This window comes from Artibeus jamaicensis, unplaced genomic scaffold (genome assembly GCF_021234435.1).
Source record: "Artibeus jamaicensis isolate MK-2021 breed Jamaican fruit bat unplaced genomic scaffold, CSHL_Jam_final contig_2170, whole genome shotgun sequence".
NCBI lineage: Eukaryota > Metazoa > Chordata > Mammalia > Chiroptera > Phyllostomidae > Artibeus > Artibeus jamaicensis.
Window position 1 is genome coordinate 3,241,607 of NW_026521445.1, and position 19,903 is coordinate 3,261,509.

The window sequence follows — 19,903 nt, forward strand, 5'->3', positions numbered from 1 at the left end:
TGTGGGAGGGGTCTGCCCAACGGAACTTGCCCTGGGCACCACAGGGCGCCTCTCAGACCCCAGAGTCTCTCCCTTACACAGGACTGCGAACAGGCTGACAGTGCCGACTGCAGTCTCTCTGGACCCAACTTTCAGTGCAGACTCCTCCCCCACTCGCTCATACGTGTTGCTTTATCTAGCAGTGAAGTTCCTCCCATTACAGTCATTTAGGGAGAAGCTCTTCACAGGTACGATCTTTAATGATCCCAGGACACCAAACAAGAAAGATCAGTTCCAGGGCCTGCACTGGGCAGGTCTGAAACCAGGTGGGCCAAGTAGCCATCGACTTGAAGCCGCAAGGTGGGCGGAGGCCGTGGAAGAGACCGCATTGTCCGAGAGTGGGACAGTTTCTCCTCAACTTATACAAAAGGCAGCGGGATGCTTCCAGAAGACCACACAGACAAGTGGGCAGGGATCTACCCTCCTCCTAGCCTTAACGTAAGTCTCAAATTAGGTATGAATAAAGAGATGGATGAAGAGATAGTCTAATGATGTAGCCTTCCAGTTGCTAGAGCGCATTTTCAGTGACTACTCAGGAGGCTTCGGAATATCTATTTAAGGCAGATTTAGGGAGCAATCCAGTTGAAAGGGGCTTAGAGGAAGCCATATTTGCAAAGCGAACATGATTTTTATCTAGATAGTCTATATCTTGGGGTGCCCCGGGGGCACTGATGAAATCGAGGAGGTAAAAGACTCTGCCCTTTGCTGTGGGGCTATGGAGGGTGGGGCCTGAGTCTACTTGATCTTTAAATCAAGTGCAATGCCTAGCAGAATACGCAGGACAGTCAAGTATGTTTACTAAGTGAATGGCAAGTGAGTTTTTAGTTCATTGAAGACGGTAAGTTCATGCCTGGCTTTGATTCCCTCATCACCCCGCGGGCTTCCCTCTAGTTGCAGTTCGCATCTATGCATTATCACAAGTAGGCCCAGGAAGACACTGATAATGGATAGGCAAAACAAAAATCAAAAACAAAAACAAAGCCAGGAATTTGGTTGGACAGAGAACAGGCTGAACAGCCCACGGGAGAAGGTGGGGCCGGAAAGCAACATCAGTAGGAGGAAGCAGACGGTGGCCCAAACCTCTCTGAGGAGCCACAGAGCACAGAGACCCCGGCGTCGACTCGCAGACCCTCACCACCCCTTCTCCTTCCTTCCCCTCCAACACAGCTGTTGGCACTCACCTCGGCCTAATCCGATCAGGAATAAAGAGCTTCAGGGAACAGTTAATACCAATGTACTTCTTAGGCAAGAGCAGTCAAAGGTGGGCAACCCCCCAGATGCTGGAAGTAGGGAAAACTCCGGCCCAACATGGCCGCACCCTTGGTCTTGTTGGTTGCTTGTCTCACTGCTACAGCCTTTACAGGCAAATGCTCATTCAGGCACTATTTACACAAATGGTTGGTGGTGCTTCTTTGTGGAAACGTGCATTTCTTCCCCAGAGTAGGGATGGAACCAGGCCTCCTTGGTCAAGTCTGGCGGAATGAAATGTCCCTTTTCCTGAAATTCCTGTTACGTCACACCATCATCTGGCTTTACTAAAACGGAAAGAACGTCCCCATATGTGTGTCCCACTCTTCCATTTGCCAGGACTGGATGCATCATGCCTTTCCACTCAATTTAGACAATGAAATGAGTTTCATTTTTATTGATGGGGTTCATAAATCTGTTTCACTTGCTGCTTCTCATGCCCCAGTTCCACACTGCTGTGTTGGGATTTCTCACCCTGCCAGGCAATCAAACCAAACACTTGCAGGGGAAAAAAGTTCCTTTACAAAATTCTTTTAAAACCAAAATACACAAAATCGTCTCCACTTCAGGTCCAATATATTTAAGGGATGAGGCCTTCAGGTCTTCTGAGCACCCAGCTCCCCAGATTAATTCTTTCACTGTCATCAGCAAGCCCTCCTTTGACTTCTAAAGATGAGTTCAGAGCTCCAGAATGGAAAGGAGTTTTTAACTGTGGGTGCTGTGCTTCCTGCCCTGGTGCCCGGCCTGTGGGAAGACGAGGCAGTGGCCGAGGCCCAAGGAGCAGCAGGGACTCGCACACCACGGTCACCTGAGCTCGGGGCAGGCGAGCCCAGAAACCTGGGGCTGCAGCAACAGTTTTGTGGTCTAGGCTGGATTAAAAACACAGAGCAAGAGCCAGCCAAATGCAGCCCCACAGACCTACAGCATTAAAGGCAGACTGGAAAGGTGGAGTCCTACTTCCCAGTCCTTTGCCACCCTCAGAGGAACTGACCGCTAATTTCTCCAACTGCACAACTGAACTTTCCTGGAAAGGCTGTGTCCAGTCGGACCCAACAGCTCCAATCCCACCTAATGCAATGCATGGATTGGGTTCAGTTAGAGTTCAGTCCCGTGATACAAAGACCCAAGAAAAGAAATCCACTGAAACCTTATTTAATCAGAGACCCAGGAATACAAATTTTTAAGAGCTCAGACAAGGCCCAACTGAAGTTTACATTGATGCCTTCTCCAATTCAGTCGTACTATATACACTACACATATAAACTAGTAGAAGTGGGCAAAGAATGTGTAAGCCTGGCCCCACCAGGCTGTATGTAAGTGACGTAAGACCGGGAACCACTGGTGATTCCTCCTTCTGCCCAGTCCACGGAAGATGTCCCATGTTTGGAGCATCTGGTTCCTGTACTTGAAATTCCTTGCATGTGAGGTGAGCTGGCTGCTTCAATTGTCATGCCGCTAACCATCAGAAGTGACCCAGATGCTCTGGCCGACTGGAAGGTGGTCCCGCTCTCCCTTTAAGCAGAGCGGGAAAAAATAAGCTGGGAAGTGGTAAGTGTGTGTATTGCATGACGTTGACACGGTTGACACAAGTGTTTTGGTCCAGCTGGCAGGTGTCTCCCGGGGGTGAGGACGGTTGGATCGGAATGTGATGAGAACGTCACCACCCATTAGGATCACCCCTTTGCAAAAAACCACACAACCTTCTGGCTTCAAAGGTACTTGCCCAGTGGGACGATCAGAGAGCTCACACAAGTGTTCTCATCCATTCGGCAGTTCCTAATAATGAAAAAATTCATAAACTGACATTCTGATTTATATCACAATCTCTTGAAATTTTGCTAATGTGTGTCTATCCCCCTGAACTTAATGCATCTTGGGTGAATCAAGTTCAGGACCCAGCCAAGACTGGATGGATGTAGGGCCTACATTGTGCTAACTACTGTGGGGATATAACGCCACGGAATTTGCTGCCTCTGCTGCCAGCCAGCCCTCTTGAACATCCCCAGTACCACCCAACAGCTCAGGAAGTACTTGGTTCTATCTCGGGAATACGCCACAATGAGTGAGAGAAATACCAGCCAGAATAGCACTTTCCCTATCCTTCAATTGCAACTGGATTGATAAATTGCACTGAAGTCAAATCCCTCAAAGAACAAAATGGTGCTTGCCAACAAAAATCCTTCTTTAACGACACCCAACACAGATGAGTTGAAACCAACACAGAGTCAAGGTCATTTCACGAAGTTAGTGCGTGTTGTCCACCGCACAGGAGCACCATCAAAGAGGCCCCTTTCATGTAATCGGCCTTAGATTTTATTTACTGACCAACAGCCAGTAAAAAGAAATACCAAAAGGCAAAAAACACAATTGGAAGACACAGCGCAAGCAGCAGAAGCAGACATTGCAGGGATGCTGGAGTTTCTCAATTGGGAATTTACGACAAATACGGTTAATATGACGAGGGCTCTAATGAATACAGTAGACAACATGTAAGAAAAAAACACTGTAACAGACATGATACACCCTTTGATGGGCTTATCAGTGGACTGGACACAGCTAAGGAAAGATTCTCTGAACTAGAAAATATGTCAATAGAATTCTTGATTGAAGAAAGCAGAACAGAATATCCGAGAACTGTGGGGTAACTACAAAAATACACACATGTAATGAGAATACAACAAGGAAAAGAAAGGAAGGAACAGAAGAAATAATTAAAACAATAATGACTGAGAATTTCCTCAGATTAATGTCAGACATCAAACCACAGATCTAGGTAAAAGCAGAAGGAACACACACCTAGGGTCATAATTTTTTTTACATATTTATTTATTTATTTTTAGACAGAGGGGGAGGGAAGGAGTAAGAGAGGGAGAGAAACATCCATGTGTGGTTGCCTCTCACATGGCCCCCTACTGGCCTGCAACCCGGGCATGTGCCCTCACTGGGAATTGAACCAGTGACTCTGGTCTGCAGCCCGAGTTCACCCCTGAGCCACACCAGCCACGGATTATCATTTTAAAACTACAGAAAATCAAAGATTAATAAAGGGAAAATTCTGAGAGGCCTAAGAGAAATAAGATCTTTCCTATACAGAAATGAAAATAAGAATCACATCTGAATTCTCCTCAGAAACCATGGAAACAAGAAGAGAGTAGAATAAAATATTTAAAGTGTGAAGTGAATAAAACCACCAACCTAGAATTTTGTATCCTGAGAAATCAGCATCCGAGGAGAAAAAAAAAGACCATCTAAGACAAACAAAAATGGAGGAACTCTGTTGCCAGTAGATCTGTCTTATAAGCAATGTTAAAAAAAGTTATTCGGAGAGGAAGAATACAGTACAGGCCAGATAATCGGATACACATAAAGTAACAAAGGGTATCAGAGAAGGAATAAGTGAAGGTACTTTATTTCCTTATTCTTAATTGATCTAAAGGCAATACTTTGCTCAAATATAACAATAACCAGAGGGGAGGTGGGAGGGGAGAACGTGGAGTGGAGGGGGGAGGGTTTTCAGGAACAACTAGGAAGGACACGTGGACAAAACCAAGGGGGGGTGGAATCAGAGGAGGGAGGCGGGAATGGCTGGGACGGGGGGGAGGGGGAGGGTAAATGCATACACCTGTACTTCACAATAAAACAATTAAAAATAATAACTTTTTAAAAAGACAATACTTTGTTCAAGATAACATCAACAATGTATGTGACTATGTATGCTTGTGGATATATTACATATTATAGTTACATATAAGTGAAATAAATGATAGTAATGATGAAAGGGACAAAAAGGAAGAATTATAATTATTTTGATACAATATGCCTCACTACCTGTGAAGTACTACGGTGTTATCTAAAAGTGGACTTGAGTTGACTGTAAATGTACATTGCAAACTCTAGGGCAACCACTACAGAAGGTTTAGAAAAAGTGTGACCGATATGCTAAGAAAGGAGAGAAAATCGAGTTATAGAAAATGCTGAATAAAAACCACAAAAGGCAAAAAAAAAAAAAAGAGTGAAAGACAAAAATAGGAACAAAGAACAGAAGCAACAAATAAAAACCAGCAAGTATGGTTGATATCAACAATCACTTTGAACATCAATGGTCTAAATGAACCAATTAAAAAACAGAGTGTCAGAGTCAATCAAAAAACAAGAACTAACTATATGTTGTCTACAAGAAGCCCACTTTAAACATAAACACATACAGATTAAAACTAAGTGAATGGAAAAAAATACCAAGCTAACACTAATAAAGAGAAAGAAACAGAAGCTGTATCCACATCAGACGAGGCAAACTCCAAAGCAAGGAAAATACCAAGGATGGAGGCATCACAACGACAAAGTGGTCAGTTCTCTAAGAAGACATAACAGTCCTTAATGTGCATGTGCCTAACAACAGCGCATTATTCAACTATACGAGGCAAAAAAACAAAAACAAACTAACAGAATGGTGAAAAGAAATACACGGATTCACCACCGTGTTTGGAGAATTCAGAACCCCGTCTGTCAGAAGTGGACGGCACCAACAGGGAGAAACCCGGTGACGATGCTGCCGAACCTAAAGCACCATCGACCAACCGGGTATAAGGGACCCTGCAGACCAGCTCATCCAGCGACAGCAGAATACACATTTCCCTCCAGCTCACATGGGATAGTCACCAAGACACGCCGTATTCTGGGCAATAAAACACACCTTAGCAAACTTCAAAGAATAGAAATCGTATAATGTCTACTTTTGAACCACAACAGAATTAAACCAGAGATCAGTAACAGAAAGATAACTGGCAAATCACAAAATACACGGATATTAAACAAACCAACAAAACCACTTCTAAATAACGCATGAGTTAAAGGAGAGATTTCAATATATTTTGAACTACATGAAAACGCAATATTCAAAATTTGTGAAATGTACCAAAAATGCTTTCATTTATAGTACTGAATGCATATACTAGAAAAGAAGAAAGATCTAAAATCAGTCATCTAAGTTTCCACCTCAGGAAACTAGGAAAAGAAGAACACATTGAATCCACTGGAACAAATGGCCATCCACACACAAAAAAAAAAGAGAGAGAAAAGAAGTCTAGATACAGAGCTGAGACCTTTCACAGAAACCCACTGAAAGCAGACCACAGACTTGACTATAAAATAAAAAACTACAGAACTCCTAAAAGGTAACACAGGAGAAAAAGCTGAATAAATCTGGGTATGGTGATGATTCTTTAGATAAAACACCAAAAGCATGATCCATGAAAGAAGGAACTGATACGCTGAAATTCATTAAAATTCACGACTTCTCTTCTGCAGGAGACAGTGTCCAGAGAAGGAGAAGCCACACACTGGGAGAAAATGTTTACAACAGCCCGTGTCTGATAAGGAACTGTTATCCGGTACGTACAAGGAACTCTTAAAACTCACCGGTAAGAAAAATAACCCACTTAAAAAATGGGCTCAAGGCCTTAACAGGCACCTCCTCACAGAGACATGCAGATGGCAAACAAAAATATGGGAAGGTGGTCTTCCTATTTCATCGTGGAGACGTGCATTCAGACAACAATGAGGAACCCCGTACACCTGCCAGAACGGCCAAAACCCAGAACACTGATGACACCAGATGCTGACCAGGACGTGACGCGACAGGAGCTCCCCTTCCCTGCTGCTGGGAGTATGCAGTGGGGCAGCCGCCTGAGAAGACGGTCGGACAGTTTCTTACCAAACCAAACACGCTCTTACCATACAACCCAGCGATCATGCTTAGTCCTTACCCAAATGAGTTAAAAACCTCTGTCCACACGAAAACCTTCACACTGTATATTTAGAGCAGCTTCATTCATAATGGCCAAAGCCCAGAAGTAATCACGGTGTCCTCCAGGAGATGGTAAACTGTGGTACACCCCAGACAACGGGAAATTATTCAGCGCTAAAAAGAAATGAGCTGTCAAGCCACGGAGCCACAGAGGAAGCCTCAGTGCATATCGCTAAGGGAGTGATGCCAATCTGAAAAGACTATATACTACATGATTCCAACTATATGACATTCTTCAAAAAGCAAAACTACGGAAATGGTAAACCGTCCGGTGGCTGCCAGGTGTCAGACAGGGTGCGGGGAGCAGGGCGGGAAGAGTAAGTAGAGCACAGAGGATCCTGTGGGCAGTGAAAATACTCTTCACACCGTGACGGCAGTTACACGTCAGCATACATTTGCCCAAACTCATAGAATGTACACCAGGAAGAGTGAACCCTCATGCAAACTACAAACTATGGGTGATTATGATGTGCCAAAGGAAGTACATTGGTTGTAACAAATGCACCGCATCGGTGCATCAATGGGATGGGGGCACTGGGCAGGTGTGAGGACAGGGGGTTATGGGATATTGCTGAACCTTCCCCTCCTTTTTGCTGTGAATCTGAAACAGCAGCACTAAAAGCCTTAATTTAAAATTTTACAAAAATGTTTCCACCCTGGCTGGTGTGGCTTAGTGGGCTGAGCACCAGGGGGCAAACCAAAAGGTCACCAGCCCAACTCCCAGTCAGGGCAGGTGCCTGGGTTGCAGGCCAGGTCCCCGGTTAGGGGCCTGGGAGAGGCAGCTGACTGATGTCTCCCTCACACAGTGATGTTTCTCTCCCTCCCTTTCTCCCTTTCTTCCCCTCTCGAAAAAAATAAATAAAATATTTTTTTAAATAATTTCCTTTTCGCCTTCAATTTTCTTAAGGTCTGCTGTTGTTTGTCCACTCTTTCGCTCCTCCTAGTCTCCATTTCTCATTTTTTTCTCTTACTTCTAATTCTCTTCTGAGTTGCCATCTCTGAGTGTTCTAATCACGATTTATGTTGTTCTTTCATGTCTTACATAATTTTCTTAATGTCTTTCAGTTCATTTGGAAACAGTGTATTAGTTTTTATCTGTTTTGTGAGCACATCTTTCTGGAATGTTTTGTGAGGATGTCACTCCACTCCTAATTCTATTTTTCTTATAATAACTGTGTACGGAACTTGATTTGGATTCTTTTCTGTTGTGCATTTTAATGTGAAATTAGTTTTACTAAATTATGGGAAGGAAGCAGGTTAAATTTGAAAACGCTGTCACTTCACAGAGCTCCCTCTTCTGTTGTTTTTGTGAAGTGTTAAAAAAAAAAAAAACAAGTGTGTGTGACATGGTGCGTTCTGAGCTTCCCTGGCTGCTCTCTCCTTCCTTTGAACTGGCCCTTCTTCTCGTCCCTACCTTGCTCAATTTTGATTCCATTCCCAGCAATTTCTCCTCAATGTAGCGTCCAGCACTAGAAGGCGGTTCTGGCAGGTCAATTTTGAGAGTTCAAAAGGCCAGAGGCTTTAATCCCTCTTCTTGCAAGCTCTCTGCGCTACCTGGTGTCAGAGTGGGCAAAACAGCTTTCCCTTCGGTGGCTGTTCTCAAATTGGGCCACTGAGTTCCAGTGCTGCAGTGGGCTTTGGGGGTGCTCCTGGTTGCAGATTCGCTCAGAAACTACACTGTGGTTTCTTTCTCTCTCCCACAGAATGCCCGGCTTGTGCAATCTTGTGGTTATTGGTAGTTTGTCCCCTACTGCTTGACTCTGGGGATTCGTGCCGTCTTGTCCCCTAGTCTGGCTGTAAATGTCATCTATGAATTTCCAAGTTTGCTGTCTCCGTGGGTACTATGCTGCTGCCATCAGCGTCACCACCTTCCCAGGGTCATCGTCATCCTTTAATTCCTGCGAATTTCTCTACATACTCTTTCTTGATTCCTTCCTTCCCTGGCCTGTGTGTAAAGAGTCCTGTTATTATACACATATGTGTGTGTATGTGAGTGTGTGTTGGGAGAGATGTGTGGAAAGGGGATCACAGGTGGAGATGAGAATTAGGGGTGGAGCTGCAAAAAGTTAAAGACACAGGTCCTGCCTTGGGGCTTAGCACCTAAGAATCCAACTCACATCCGCTTGGTGAGGCAGGACCGCGTGGCTCCGTGTCCGGTCAGTCACAGCTCCTATCGGCGTGCCATGCCAACTGGGACACGTCGACTTCTTGGGATTTCAGTTCCTCCACTGTTAGAGCACAGAGCACATCGCTTGCTCTGTGCGGCAGTAGAGGGTGTGGAGAAGGGGATGGTGGGAGCATGCGTCATCTGGGCGCCCGTGCCCGGGGGCAGGGGCCCTGTGCCCCTCATCCCTCTCTGCCCCTCAGACTCTCTGACTGCACATTCTGAGCATGCATTCTTTTGCACCTTGGAAAAAGTACAAATAGCCCTATTATGTGATAATTAATTTTAAAAGCTCCTCAGCTTCATCAAAGATGACAAGCGTCAATATGCCCATGTTTGGGGGCTGGAGAGGCTAACCCCAAAAAAGACCCTTCGCATTGAAGAAATGGCCTTCACTCCAAAAGTCAGCCATCAGAAGACACGGAAGAGCTGAGTTTTTAAAATGCATTTTTTATTATTCAGCCTTCAGCAGAAATGTCACCTTTCTAAAGCAAGCTGTTATCATGCACTCCCCGTGCCAAACGGTCCCCTCTGAGGAGCAGGATTTTCATCTCCACGGGTCTGAGTGATTTGTGTTTTTCTTTCAAGGAGCTCCATGCCTTAAGGCACCTGTACCACGAACACACAAGAAGCTAAGGTTACGTGAGGGGCAGCCTCCGACGACAGAAAACGGGGATCTTCACAGAACGGGCCCAGGGCCGCCATCCACCCTGGAGTCCACGGTCACCCTGCTCAGCAATTCTGTCCTCTCCACAAAGCTCAGTTTGCTGGTGGCCTCCTTGGTTGCAACCACATTCTCAAAGAAACTCCGTTTTGTGACAGGGCCCCCATTAGCAGGCTCAGCCACATGACAGGCCGAGAAGCAGCCAGCACAACAGCAGGCAACGCTTGCCAATAAGCCAGATGCTGCCACATATTGGCATCTGGGTCCTGGAATAGCAACCATGTTCTCAGTCTGGCTAGGGATTCTGACCCTCACTGCGGAAGGAGACAAAGGAAGGGAAGAAAGAGACCGGGCAAGGGGAGGGAGGGCAGACTGAGGCGAGTCTCCTGGTAATTTCCTACCATGGATTTAGAGCTCCCGCAACAAAGGACGCATTGGAAAGCTGCTACCAGTGCGGCGACGGGCGGGAGAGGTAGAGATGGGGAGCAGGCGCAACCCAGAGCTGTTCTGGCACCTGGGGAGTGGGGGTGGGTGATTCAAAAGGAGACAGCTGCAGCAGGCAGCCACGGCTCTCGCTCCGCTCCCTCAAGCCATGAGCGCCCACAGTGGAGGGGAACCACTGCACGCAGCTCCGATCTGCAGCAGAGGGACGGACAGCGGCAACATCAGGGTGGCTGTCGCTCTCTGCTTTCTGGGTGCCAAGATTGACCAGCGCCAGGAAGGCCAGCTAAGTGGTGGGGTGAGAGCTAGACCAGCAGTCTCACAGAAATCCCTTCAAATAGAGGGAGGGTAACCAGGTGTTTTGGTCCCAGGGAACAGGGTGCAGGCAAAACAAAGCCATGTGCCTTGGAGCGTCTTTTGATACTAAGGTCGAAACAGCCCGAGGGAAGCTTCAGGCCCCGCTGGGTGGGCTGAACCGAAGTTATGGGCTAGAAGTAACAGGTGACAGAATGAAAAGCAAGCAGCAGTTCTTTCTCAGAATCTCAAGTTCATCCAACAGCCCTTTACCCACGACACACCGGACAAGAGGTGCTCAGGGCCTTACACTTGAAAGAAAGGGTACAGGAGCAAGAGGATCAGAGACAAATGGTGAAGAGTCCTGGACTCCACAGTAGCCCCAAGGGCCATTTACCAAGAGGCTGTTGAAGCTCTCAGGGGCAAACTGGCTTCTCTCTGCTAGGCAGACACTGGGTTGCCCAGCTAGATCGACACGGGTGTGCCTCCGGGCACAATCAGTGGGGGTGTGTGGGGAGGTGCGGGTGTTAGTGGGAACCTCTGCCTACCATTAGAAAAAACTGTGCAAAGCTTGTCCTCTTCGATAGTGGTTTAAACAATAATGACATTTTTAAAAAGAAGGATGGCACATCACTACTGAGGCTGAGAAGGCATAGCAAACGAATGGACAGAGGAAGCAACTGCTAAGCCTAAAATCCTGCCCAGTGAAAACACAAAACCACCCAAAGTTTGCAAATGCTCACGAAGAGGTCAAATATATATACTTGGTCAAAACACATTTCATTAATTACCTAATCATCTTGGGACCTTGTAAACAAGAGTGAAAAATAAGAAGGTAGCACGTTGCCCACATTTCCCTCATCATTCCCCCCCCTACCCCCGACACGCACACTTCAGGGACTATCTGGAACATTTCGCCTTACTCCCGAGAAGCTTGGTGCCCATTTTCAAAAGGCAAAACCAAGTCTACCCAGAGCACATGCCCAGCTAAGCCCCTCAGTTACAACGAGGACACTGAGCAGCTCTGCTACACGCTGAATCCAACAAGAACATTCTGCTATCTTTCCCGACTGAGCTCAGAGTCTTTACATCAGTGATGCTGAACAACGCAGGGACTCGACCCTCAATTTCCACTGTGGCTCTGCTTAAGGAGCAAAAAGCCCCAACAACAGACAAGTCACCAAGACAGGTACAGCTGTAATCGGATGCTCGTTCTAGCGGTGGGTTGACTAGAGAATGACAACAGGAGAGGCCCAGTCTCCAGGGCAACGGAACCACACATCCATGTGCTCCTCCGTTGGCCCCTCCTCCAATTTTCTCTTTATCCAACTGGCTATTCCCCTGCTTCTTCCCTTTCTCCTTGTCCTCATTATCTATCTTCTCCTCTCACTTTGACACTAGGATGTCTTGGGACAGCCTCCTGGGAAAACCGCCGAGTGCTGGGATATACGTTCAAACTCAAAACAGCACAGGGAAGGACGCTTCTGCCCCTACAAGGAGCAGCCCCATAAGCTGACATTGAACTAAGCCAGCGGTTCTCAAAGTCGACCAAACATCAGAATCAGCCGAAGCCCTTACAGAAACACGGCCGCGCAGGCCCCAGAGTTCTGATTTAACAGATTTGGGATGGGGTGCAAAAACTGGCGTACCCAACGCATTCTCAAGTGATGCTCATGTTAATGGTCTGGGCATCGCTTTTCTTCTCCTTTCTTTTCTTTTAACTTCCCTGAAACTTTATTTGGGAATAATTTCAAACTTAAAGACAAGTTGCAAGAAGAATGTAAATCACCATATTCCCTTGACCCAGATGGGAGTTGCTTTTTGAGAACCACCAAGCTAAGCAAAACGGGTGTCAGAGAGCGAGCTGGTCCACAGAGAACGGTCAACTGGCAGGACGTATTGCCTTCTAAGACCAAGAGCAGAACACAGTCCAAATCAAAAGCAAACTGGCTATTTCAAAGCAAAAGGTGGGAAGAAGTGTCACAAAATGATGAAAAGGAAGTGAGCTGGGACCCAGGAGTTTTAAGTTAAACTCTGAAAAGTAAATATATTTTCAATCAACGAGGAGAAGGCATAGGAGCTCTCCTGGTTTGCCTCTCGGGGGCTTCCTCCGGGCTGACTGTGCAAACAACAAATCCCTAATCTCCGAGCGTAATCTGGCTTCAGGAAAAAAGGAGAAGCAATTATTTGTCAAGGAAACTACTCTGTACACTTGAGAGACAGGGAAGAGAGGATGGTTCTGCACCCCGCCTTTGTACTCCACTGCCTTAACTCGGGATTCATCTCATGCCTAAATTTCTGTAGTCACTCCTAACTTCTCTCTCTGCCTCTATCGCTTTCTCTCCTATTTAGTCTCCATTCTAACCCTAAAATTACCTTTTTAACAGCAGGATGCAATAATGTCAGCTCTCTAAGACCCTTCCCCAGCTCCCTACAACCTAGAGAATGACATCCAATATCTCAGTATGGCTTTTAATCTGGCCCCAATTTACCTTTCAAATTCATGTACCTACCTACAAACCAGCCTGAAACAGAATAAACACAGCTTCCCATTTCCCCACCTCCATGCCTTTGTACACAACTGGTTTTTGTTCCCCTGGATACTTTCCTTCTCCCCAAACATAATCTTGGGGGGAGAAAAGTCCTTATGTTTAAAAATACTACTCTAACTTCAAGGTGCTGCCCCAATACAGGGAGCCTTCCTGCAGTTCCTCAGATCTCTCCACTGTAAGCTCGCCATGCCCTATTCGGACCTTATAACAACACTCTGCCCTACTTATTATTTATGCTTTCTCTCCCCTAGGTTTCCTAAGGTCCTTGAAGGCGGGCGCCATGTCTTTTGTTCAGTAGCCAGAGAAGCACAGAGGTGGGCGGGGGGTAGACAAAGAGAAGATGAAGAGAGGAAGAAGAAGTGAGAAAGCAGTAGGAGGGCGTGGTGAGTGGGAAGGTTCAGTTTTAAAGTTTCCTTAGTCAGAAACTTTTTGGCTGAAGATAGATCCTCCAAATAGCTAACATATTTTCCTTCCAGAACAATCCCAAGACACCAAACAATTTTTCTCCTGTTTTGACAGCACGGCACCACCCTTTCTTCTTGTTTTCTATGTATGTGGCTACTGAGTCAAGTATGTCAGGGCGACATCACATTGCGGTCACTGGTTTGGCACTGAAACAGACTCAAATCCCCTGACATCTGTCCAATCTCCTTTGATACTGGGGGTGGGAGGGTGGGGCAAAGCCTGCCTAGTGGATTAGCTTTAGGAAGAATCTGATCAACAGTCCTAGAAGAGTTAGCTTTTTGACATGAATTTTTATTTAAGATTTACAAACGCAGAATGCCAGCAACTCTAAGCATGGCCAAAAGCAGGTTCACTTGTCATTCTTCCTCACCACGTTCCACCCAAAGAAACCACAGCAGCCCCTCACAGACACTCGGGGCCCCTCCTGACACCTGCCGGCTCTGGCAGGTGTCTGCCAAGAGAGAACGGACTCCGGAGAAGCGAGTCACTGAATCCTTCCCTGAAAGGCAGTGGAGCGTCTTATTTCCTGTTACAGAAGAAACAGTTTCGGTTTCCGCCTGACTCTTCCTGAAGAACAAAGAAGGGCACTGTGGGAAAAGTGGAGAAACATGTTTCATTCACGTGGGGGATACAGACCTGAAAGAAACAAATGAGCGAACAAGACAAACAAAAACTCACAGACACAGACGACAGTGTGGTGGGCACCAGAGCGGCAGGGTGCTGGCAGGAGGATGGATGGCAAAGAGGAAAGGAGGTCAAGTACATGGTGACGAAAGGAGATCTGGCCTGGCGTGGGGACCACACAATAAAAATATGACGTGCCACAGAACTGTACACTTGAAGTCTATGTAATTTTATTAACTGCTGTCACCCCAACACATTTAATAGGGTTTTTTTTTTAAATATGGCTCAACAAAGAAGGCTCTTTCTTGCACCAGACGCCTGCGCACACACCCGACAGGTGCTCCGCTTTGTCTCCCTCCGTCACTTCCATCCACTGCCTTTGTCACACCTCCACAGATGTTCTCTGCCTCAGTTTCTCCCTGTAAGGACATCCCTGAATCAAGAAAAGAAGTCGTGTGATAGGGACGAGAAAGACCAAGCTGTCCTACCTGACTGTGCACCACCGCCATTGCTGGCCTGCCCTGGAGAGTCGGCGATGCCGAGTCACCCAGACCCACGGCACTCCGCTTCCCATTTCCCTACCACTACTCTGTTCACAGCTTTATTGCAAAACAGCTGACTTCACAGCTTTCGCCATTTAGTAACCCTTCCACACAGAAGGACCTGATGCGAAATCCTTAAAATGAGCTGAGCAGACACCCAATACTCAGAAGCCCAAATTACCTAGGCTGGTAGAGGTTAATGTTCTGCATTAAATACGAAGAGAAAGTATCAATTTGTACTCTGATGACGGCTGCCAAAGAACCGAGTCAAACACACACACGGCACATGACAGATGAGGGCACAGGGCAAGACAGCACCACGGCTACTGACGAGGGTCTAAGAAGTGAGCCACTGGGGGTGTGTCCCACCCTCCTTTCACCTCCACGCGCTTCCATCTGGACCTTCAACTCTCCTTTCCCCGTGCAGAGCTGCCTGAGAAATAACCTTTTCATATTTCATTCTATTTATAATCTTTATAGCCACATAACCACTAAGGGTTGAGCTACTGAGCAGGGTATATGGCAGCAACCCAAGTTCGTGCAATTACTAGAGAAATAATTACAAGAAAATAGTTAAGTGCCAATTGAAGATTTTCATTAACCTTGTCTGTCTACGATGTTGGTTGATCGAATTAGCTCACTGCGAAAAAGTGCAAGTCCATCAGAAGTGTGTAGAGCTTAGAGCTCCCCTTCCTTTTCACTCTGAAGGTAAGGCAGAGAGGTCTGCAACACTGTTATTTGATTCAGGTTCAAGTCTAGTCAGTCCCAGGGACAGGATCAGGACGCCACTCTGTGACTTTCCACTCTATTTCACAATCCTTAAAGAAAGAGCTTGAAATATCAGGCTTCATTACCCAGAGCATTTAGATACAACGAGGGTTAAATCGACTGTATCTAAGGAGAAAAGGATCCACCTTATGCCTTGGCCTTTGCTGTAAAGTAACCCCTAAGCAAGTCCAATGAAGATGCTGGAAGGGGCCCCCGAAGAGGTGAAGAGTCTTTCGGTGACACAGGCAGATTTCTCTGTTTGGATCCATAAGTCATGGGCGAGCGACTGCAAGCAGGGCACACTGGGAGCAGGGTCCTAGCACAGTGTCACTGGTCACAGCATGAGTGAGCGTGAGTGTTGTGCATGAACTGTACACTCTGCAGCACAGGCATGGCCTGAAAGCAAGACTCAACTTTGGTTCACAATGACTCTGAAACAGAACAGGGTGGGAAAATCTGGAGGGTCAAACACAACAGGACTTGTAGCTGTTTCCAAATGTTTAAAAGGCGGGTTTAAATACACCATTGAGAGTTCATTATTATAATAAGTTGAGAACATCTGTCTCGAAAACTATTAACTCAGGTCATAGTTTTAATAACTCAGGTCATTAAAACAACCCTCTAAAATAATGGCCTTCTGTTTTCATCTGAGAGCTTAACTTATCCACCTGTGAAATAGGAGCAGTGGATTTTCATATCAAAAGATAGGTGGCAATGCACCACAATGTCATCGGTGCCCTGCTAGAAAAAGCTCCCTTATGAAGGGCACCATAAACTCAGTCAAAGGCATTGGTAATTTCATGAGAAAACATAAAGCCAAGTGAGAGCCCGGACCCAGGTGTTCGCACAGCAGCGTTCACGGTGGCGCTGTGCACAGCAGCCGAAGGGCAGAAACACCTATCTGTCCACTGCCAGGTACACAGCTGAACAAAGTGAGGCCTGTACACTCAGTGGAATACTACTCAGCCTTGAACAGGAATGCCGTTTTGATGCGCGCTACATCATGGATGAGCCTTGAAAACGTTATGCTGAGTGAAATAAGCCAGGCTCAGAAGAACAAGTGTCCTAGGAGTCTACTTACATGAGACCTAGAAGAGTCAAATTCCTGAGAGACAGAGAATAGAATGGCGGTTACCAGGGGCTGGGAGAGCAGGTACTGGAAGCTACTGCTTAATCGGTGCGAAATTTCAGTTTGGGATGGTTAAAAAGTTCTGACATGCACAGTGGTGATTGTTAAATAAAAGCATGAACATACTTAATGCCAATGAATTTGACACGTAAAAGTCTTTAAAATGATAAATTCTACGTTAGGTATATTGTACCACAAAAGAAAATTTAAATGAGAAATACTAGATGGCAAGTTCGTTTGTGATTTTGACCCATATGACACATGCTAAAAAAAATACAAAAGCAAAAAAAAGCAGACTCAGCACAGCATTGGAAATGACAGTATCTCTAATACACACCATAAAAAAACAGACCGGGGTTCCTCAACCCAAAGCCATTCATCCTGTGTATCACCAACACAATTAATGGCCATCATGATTGTGAATAATGCATTCACATTAAGCACAAGTTCCGACCAAACACACAAAGGGAGAAACTGAAGCAATGGAAATGTGTCAACACACTGACACAGCAACCATCTGTTGACACTACTGTCCCCTGAATCCCAGGGACCGAAACCATGTGGTGGGGCTGGGAGCTTCACCTTAGCTGTGGAGTCCTGCTTTCATGTCACAGGGCACTTCTGGAAGGAAGCTGTGTGACGGCCGGCTCGAAGGACCTGCAGATTTCCTACCAGTCCCGCTCAGGAAGTCACTCTGTGTCTCACCTGCGTGAGTTCCTGTTATGAGGCCAGGGGGCCGGCGGGTTGAAACCCAGTTCCAGGGGCTGATGTCATCTGGACTGAGCTCTGATCCTGCTGACCTGCTCCCCATCCCAGTGTTGTTGCAGCCCTTCAGCTGGGGTTCAGGTTACAAGGGGACCCAAGAGGAAAAGGGGGCGACGGATAAGAGAAAAAGGAAGAATGCTTGCACATTTCCTTTGTTTCACTAAAGCATTTTCTGCTTCCACTCAATTTGATGGGAGGACCTGACCGATGGCAGATGGCAGATGCTCTTGGAATTGGGGGTGGGGGGGGGCCTCACACATACCTCAAAAACACAACGGACTGAAACATACAGAAAGCTTCCATTACTTCCGGTAGCTCCTAACTTGGAAATAGTGATTTATTCTTTGTCCTCTGAGTAAAGTTTAAAAAAATGCATTAACGCTTTTAAAACATTTGTAAATTGTTATAAACAATGCATAACCACAGGACCTATCTTAGCAGCTGAATGAAATAATACAAATGTTTGAAGATGTGTATATATCCATATTCTACAAAATGTCAAGTAAATTAGGAGGTCAAATCTGGAAATCCTGTCACTATAAGTAATAAAATACGAGTGCCATTCGATTCCATTTAGATGATGAGATCCTTTGGTTCTTAGCATACCAAGCCAAAAACTAAACCGATGTCAAGCATAAGAAATAGAAATTCCTGACATTCCAAAATAAAAGAGAAACCTTTCTTAAAAAAAAAAAGTCCTAAGCAATTCAGTGAAGGAGAGATTTAAATTCTTACCACGTTTATTTTACATCATGATTTCTTAGTCCTTATTAGGTCGATACAGTTTGGGGACGTGAGTACCCCCTTCCCTTCTTTGTTGCATGTGTGTTAGTGGAAGAACGGAGTGTGAGAGCACAGGCCAGGGCTGCAGGAAGAAGAACTGGAGAGAGACAGAGCGAGTGTTTGCACCAACCCTTCCACGAGTGGTACCAACCAGCCCAGCATGAAGTTGACACGATAGAGTGTTTCCTTTGCACGTGGACTTCTGCAAGTATGAAACAATCCGGGACCACATTCAACACACATTAATTACACAGCATTGTGAAACATGGTTCCTATCAGACATGATGAGTACATTCTCTTTTTTCTCACTTTTTTAAGCTCCACAGATGACATTATTTATGAAGCACTTCTCACATATTATTCAATAAATATTAATTTGATCATGTAAAACAATCCTGTTTAGCAGAAAGCATGGTTAGCTGCCTCGTAAAGGTCCTCCTTTCAAGTAACCCTTCACTGCACACTTGGAGTTCTGCACCGGAGGACGTGCTCAGTGGGCACTCTTTTCAGCTGGGATTACAACGCATGCGCCACTCGGAAGGTGCATAAAGTAGAGATAACCACACCTTGGTCAAAGTTTGTTCAGACAGCTCCTGGCACGTGCGGCCAACGTCTTGTCCAGAGAGTAACTGCAAAGGAATTGTTCTCTGAATTGTTCTCTTTCAGCCTTTTGATTGCCCTTATCCCAGGGCTCTGGGGCTGTGCAGGTGACCGGGAGGCAGAGCTGCCTCTGTGCCGGGGACGCCTGTCCAGAGAAGACCAGAATGTGTGCAGATGACCCTGTGTTACGTTCATCTCATCAGCTCGGCCCAGTCCACGGGGGTGAAAAATGGATGAGATTTGATATCTTCCACCCCAGCAACTCCAGCACCAAGACGCTCCACGGGGTTGAACTGCAAGAGCTAAAAAAGAGGATTTAGTGACTAACAGGAATCCAATGAGCAAATAAAAGGAAAACGAAAAATATGGAAGGAAAGACTTCAACCCCAATGACAGACAGACTACACAGCCAACTGACTGTATTTTCTTGAAAGGAAGCTATGTCCAGCATCCCTCTAGCTGAGGGGCGGTGGGGGTATCCAAGTTTATGGCTCTTCGACTGATTGGAAACATGACCTTGAGTAGTTCGTTTCTCTCATCCTCATGCAGTTATACCTATGAATTCCCTATTTCAAAAGTATGGTGTGACATTAATTTGATATTGCACCGAATTCTGAGAGGTGCAGTTACTCCTTTCACGGTTAGAAAGAAAGTCTGGGAGGCACAGTAAGTCTTTCAACCCCTAGTGAATTACAGGTGCACTGAGACAAAACTTTACCCGAAGTCAGAATTAGTCGATCGTATTCCAAAATTGTTCCCTTTGGCATAGCTGACTCACATGGAACAACTCGACCCAATGAGTAAACCCATGTTGACTTCTTCACTGTTATAATTCATGCATAAAACGAGTCAGTGCTAGCGTGTGGAACAGAACTGTCGAGTGTGGGAATCAGAAGTACTCATACACAAGCACTGTGGACCACGGCACGCTGGGGGAATGTGTCTTGAGACATTCGCGCATCCTCAAATTTTTGTTTCAACAGCTTCACTGAGGAATAATTTACGCAGCATGAAATCCA

General features: G+C 45.9%; 1 protein-coding gene across 5 annotated transcripts in view; it reads right to left on the reverse strand.

Moving 5' to 3' along the window:
- Positions 1 to 6,328: 6,328 nt before the first annotated feature.
- Positions 6,329 to 19,903, reverse strand: part of RPS6KC1 (ribosomal protein S6 kinase C1) — a 171,236-nt gene continuing 157,661 nt past the window's right edge. For 4 of the 5 annotated variants that reach the window (XM_053658206.1, XM_037164331.2, XM_037164330.2 and 1 more), the window contains one exon: positions 6,329 to 19,186. In XM_053658206.1, coding sequence (XP_053514181.1) covers positions 19,076 to 19,186 — 111 coding nt within the window. In that variant the 3' untranslated portion in view covers positions 6,329 to 19,075. The remainder of the gene's footprint in view (positions 19,187 to 19,903) is intronic. The other variant, XR_008390242.1, reaches the window with a different exon arrangement.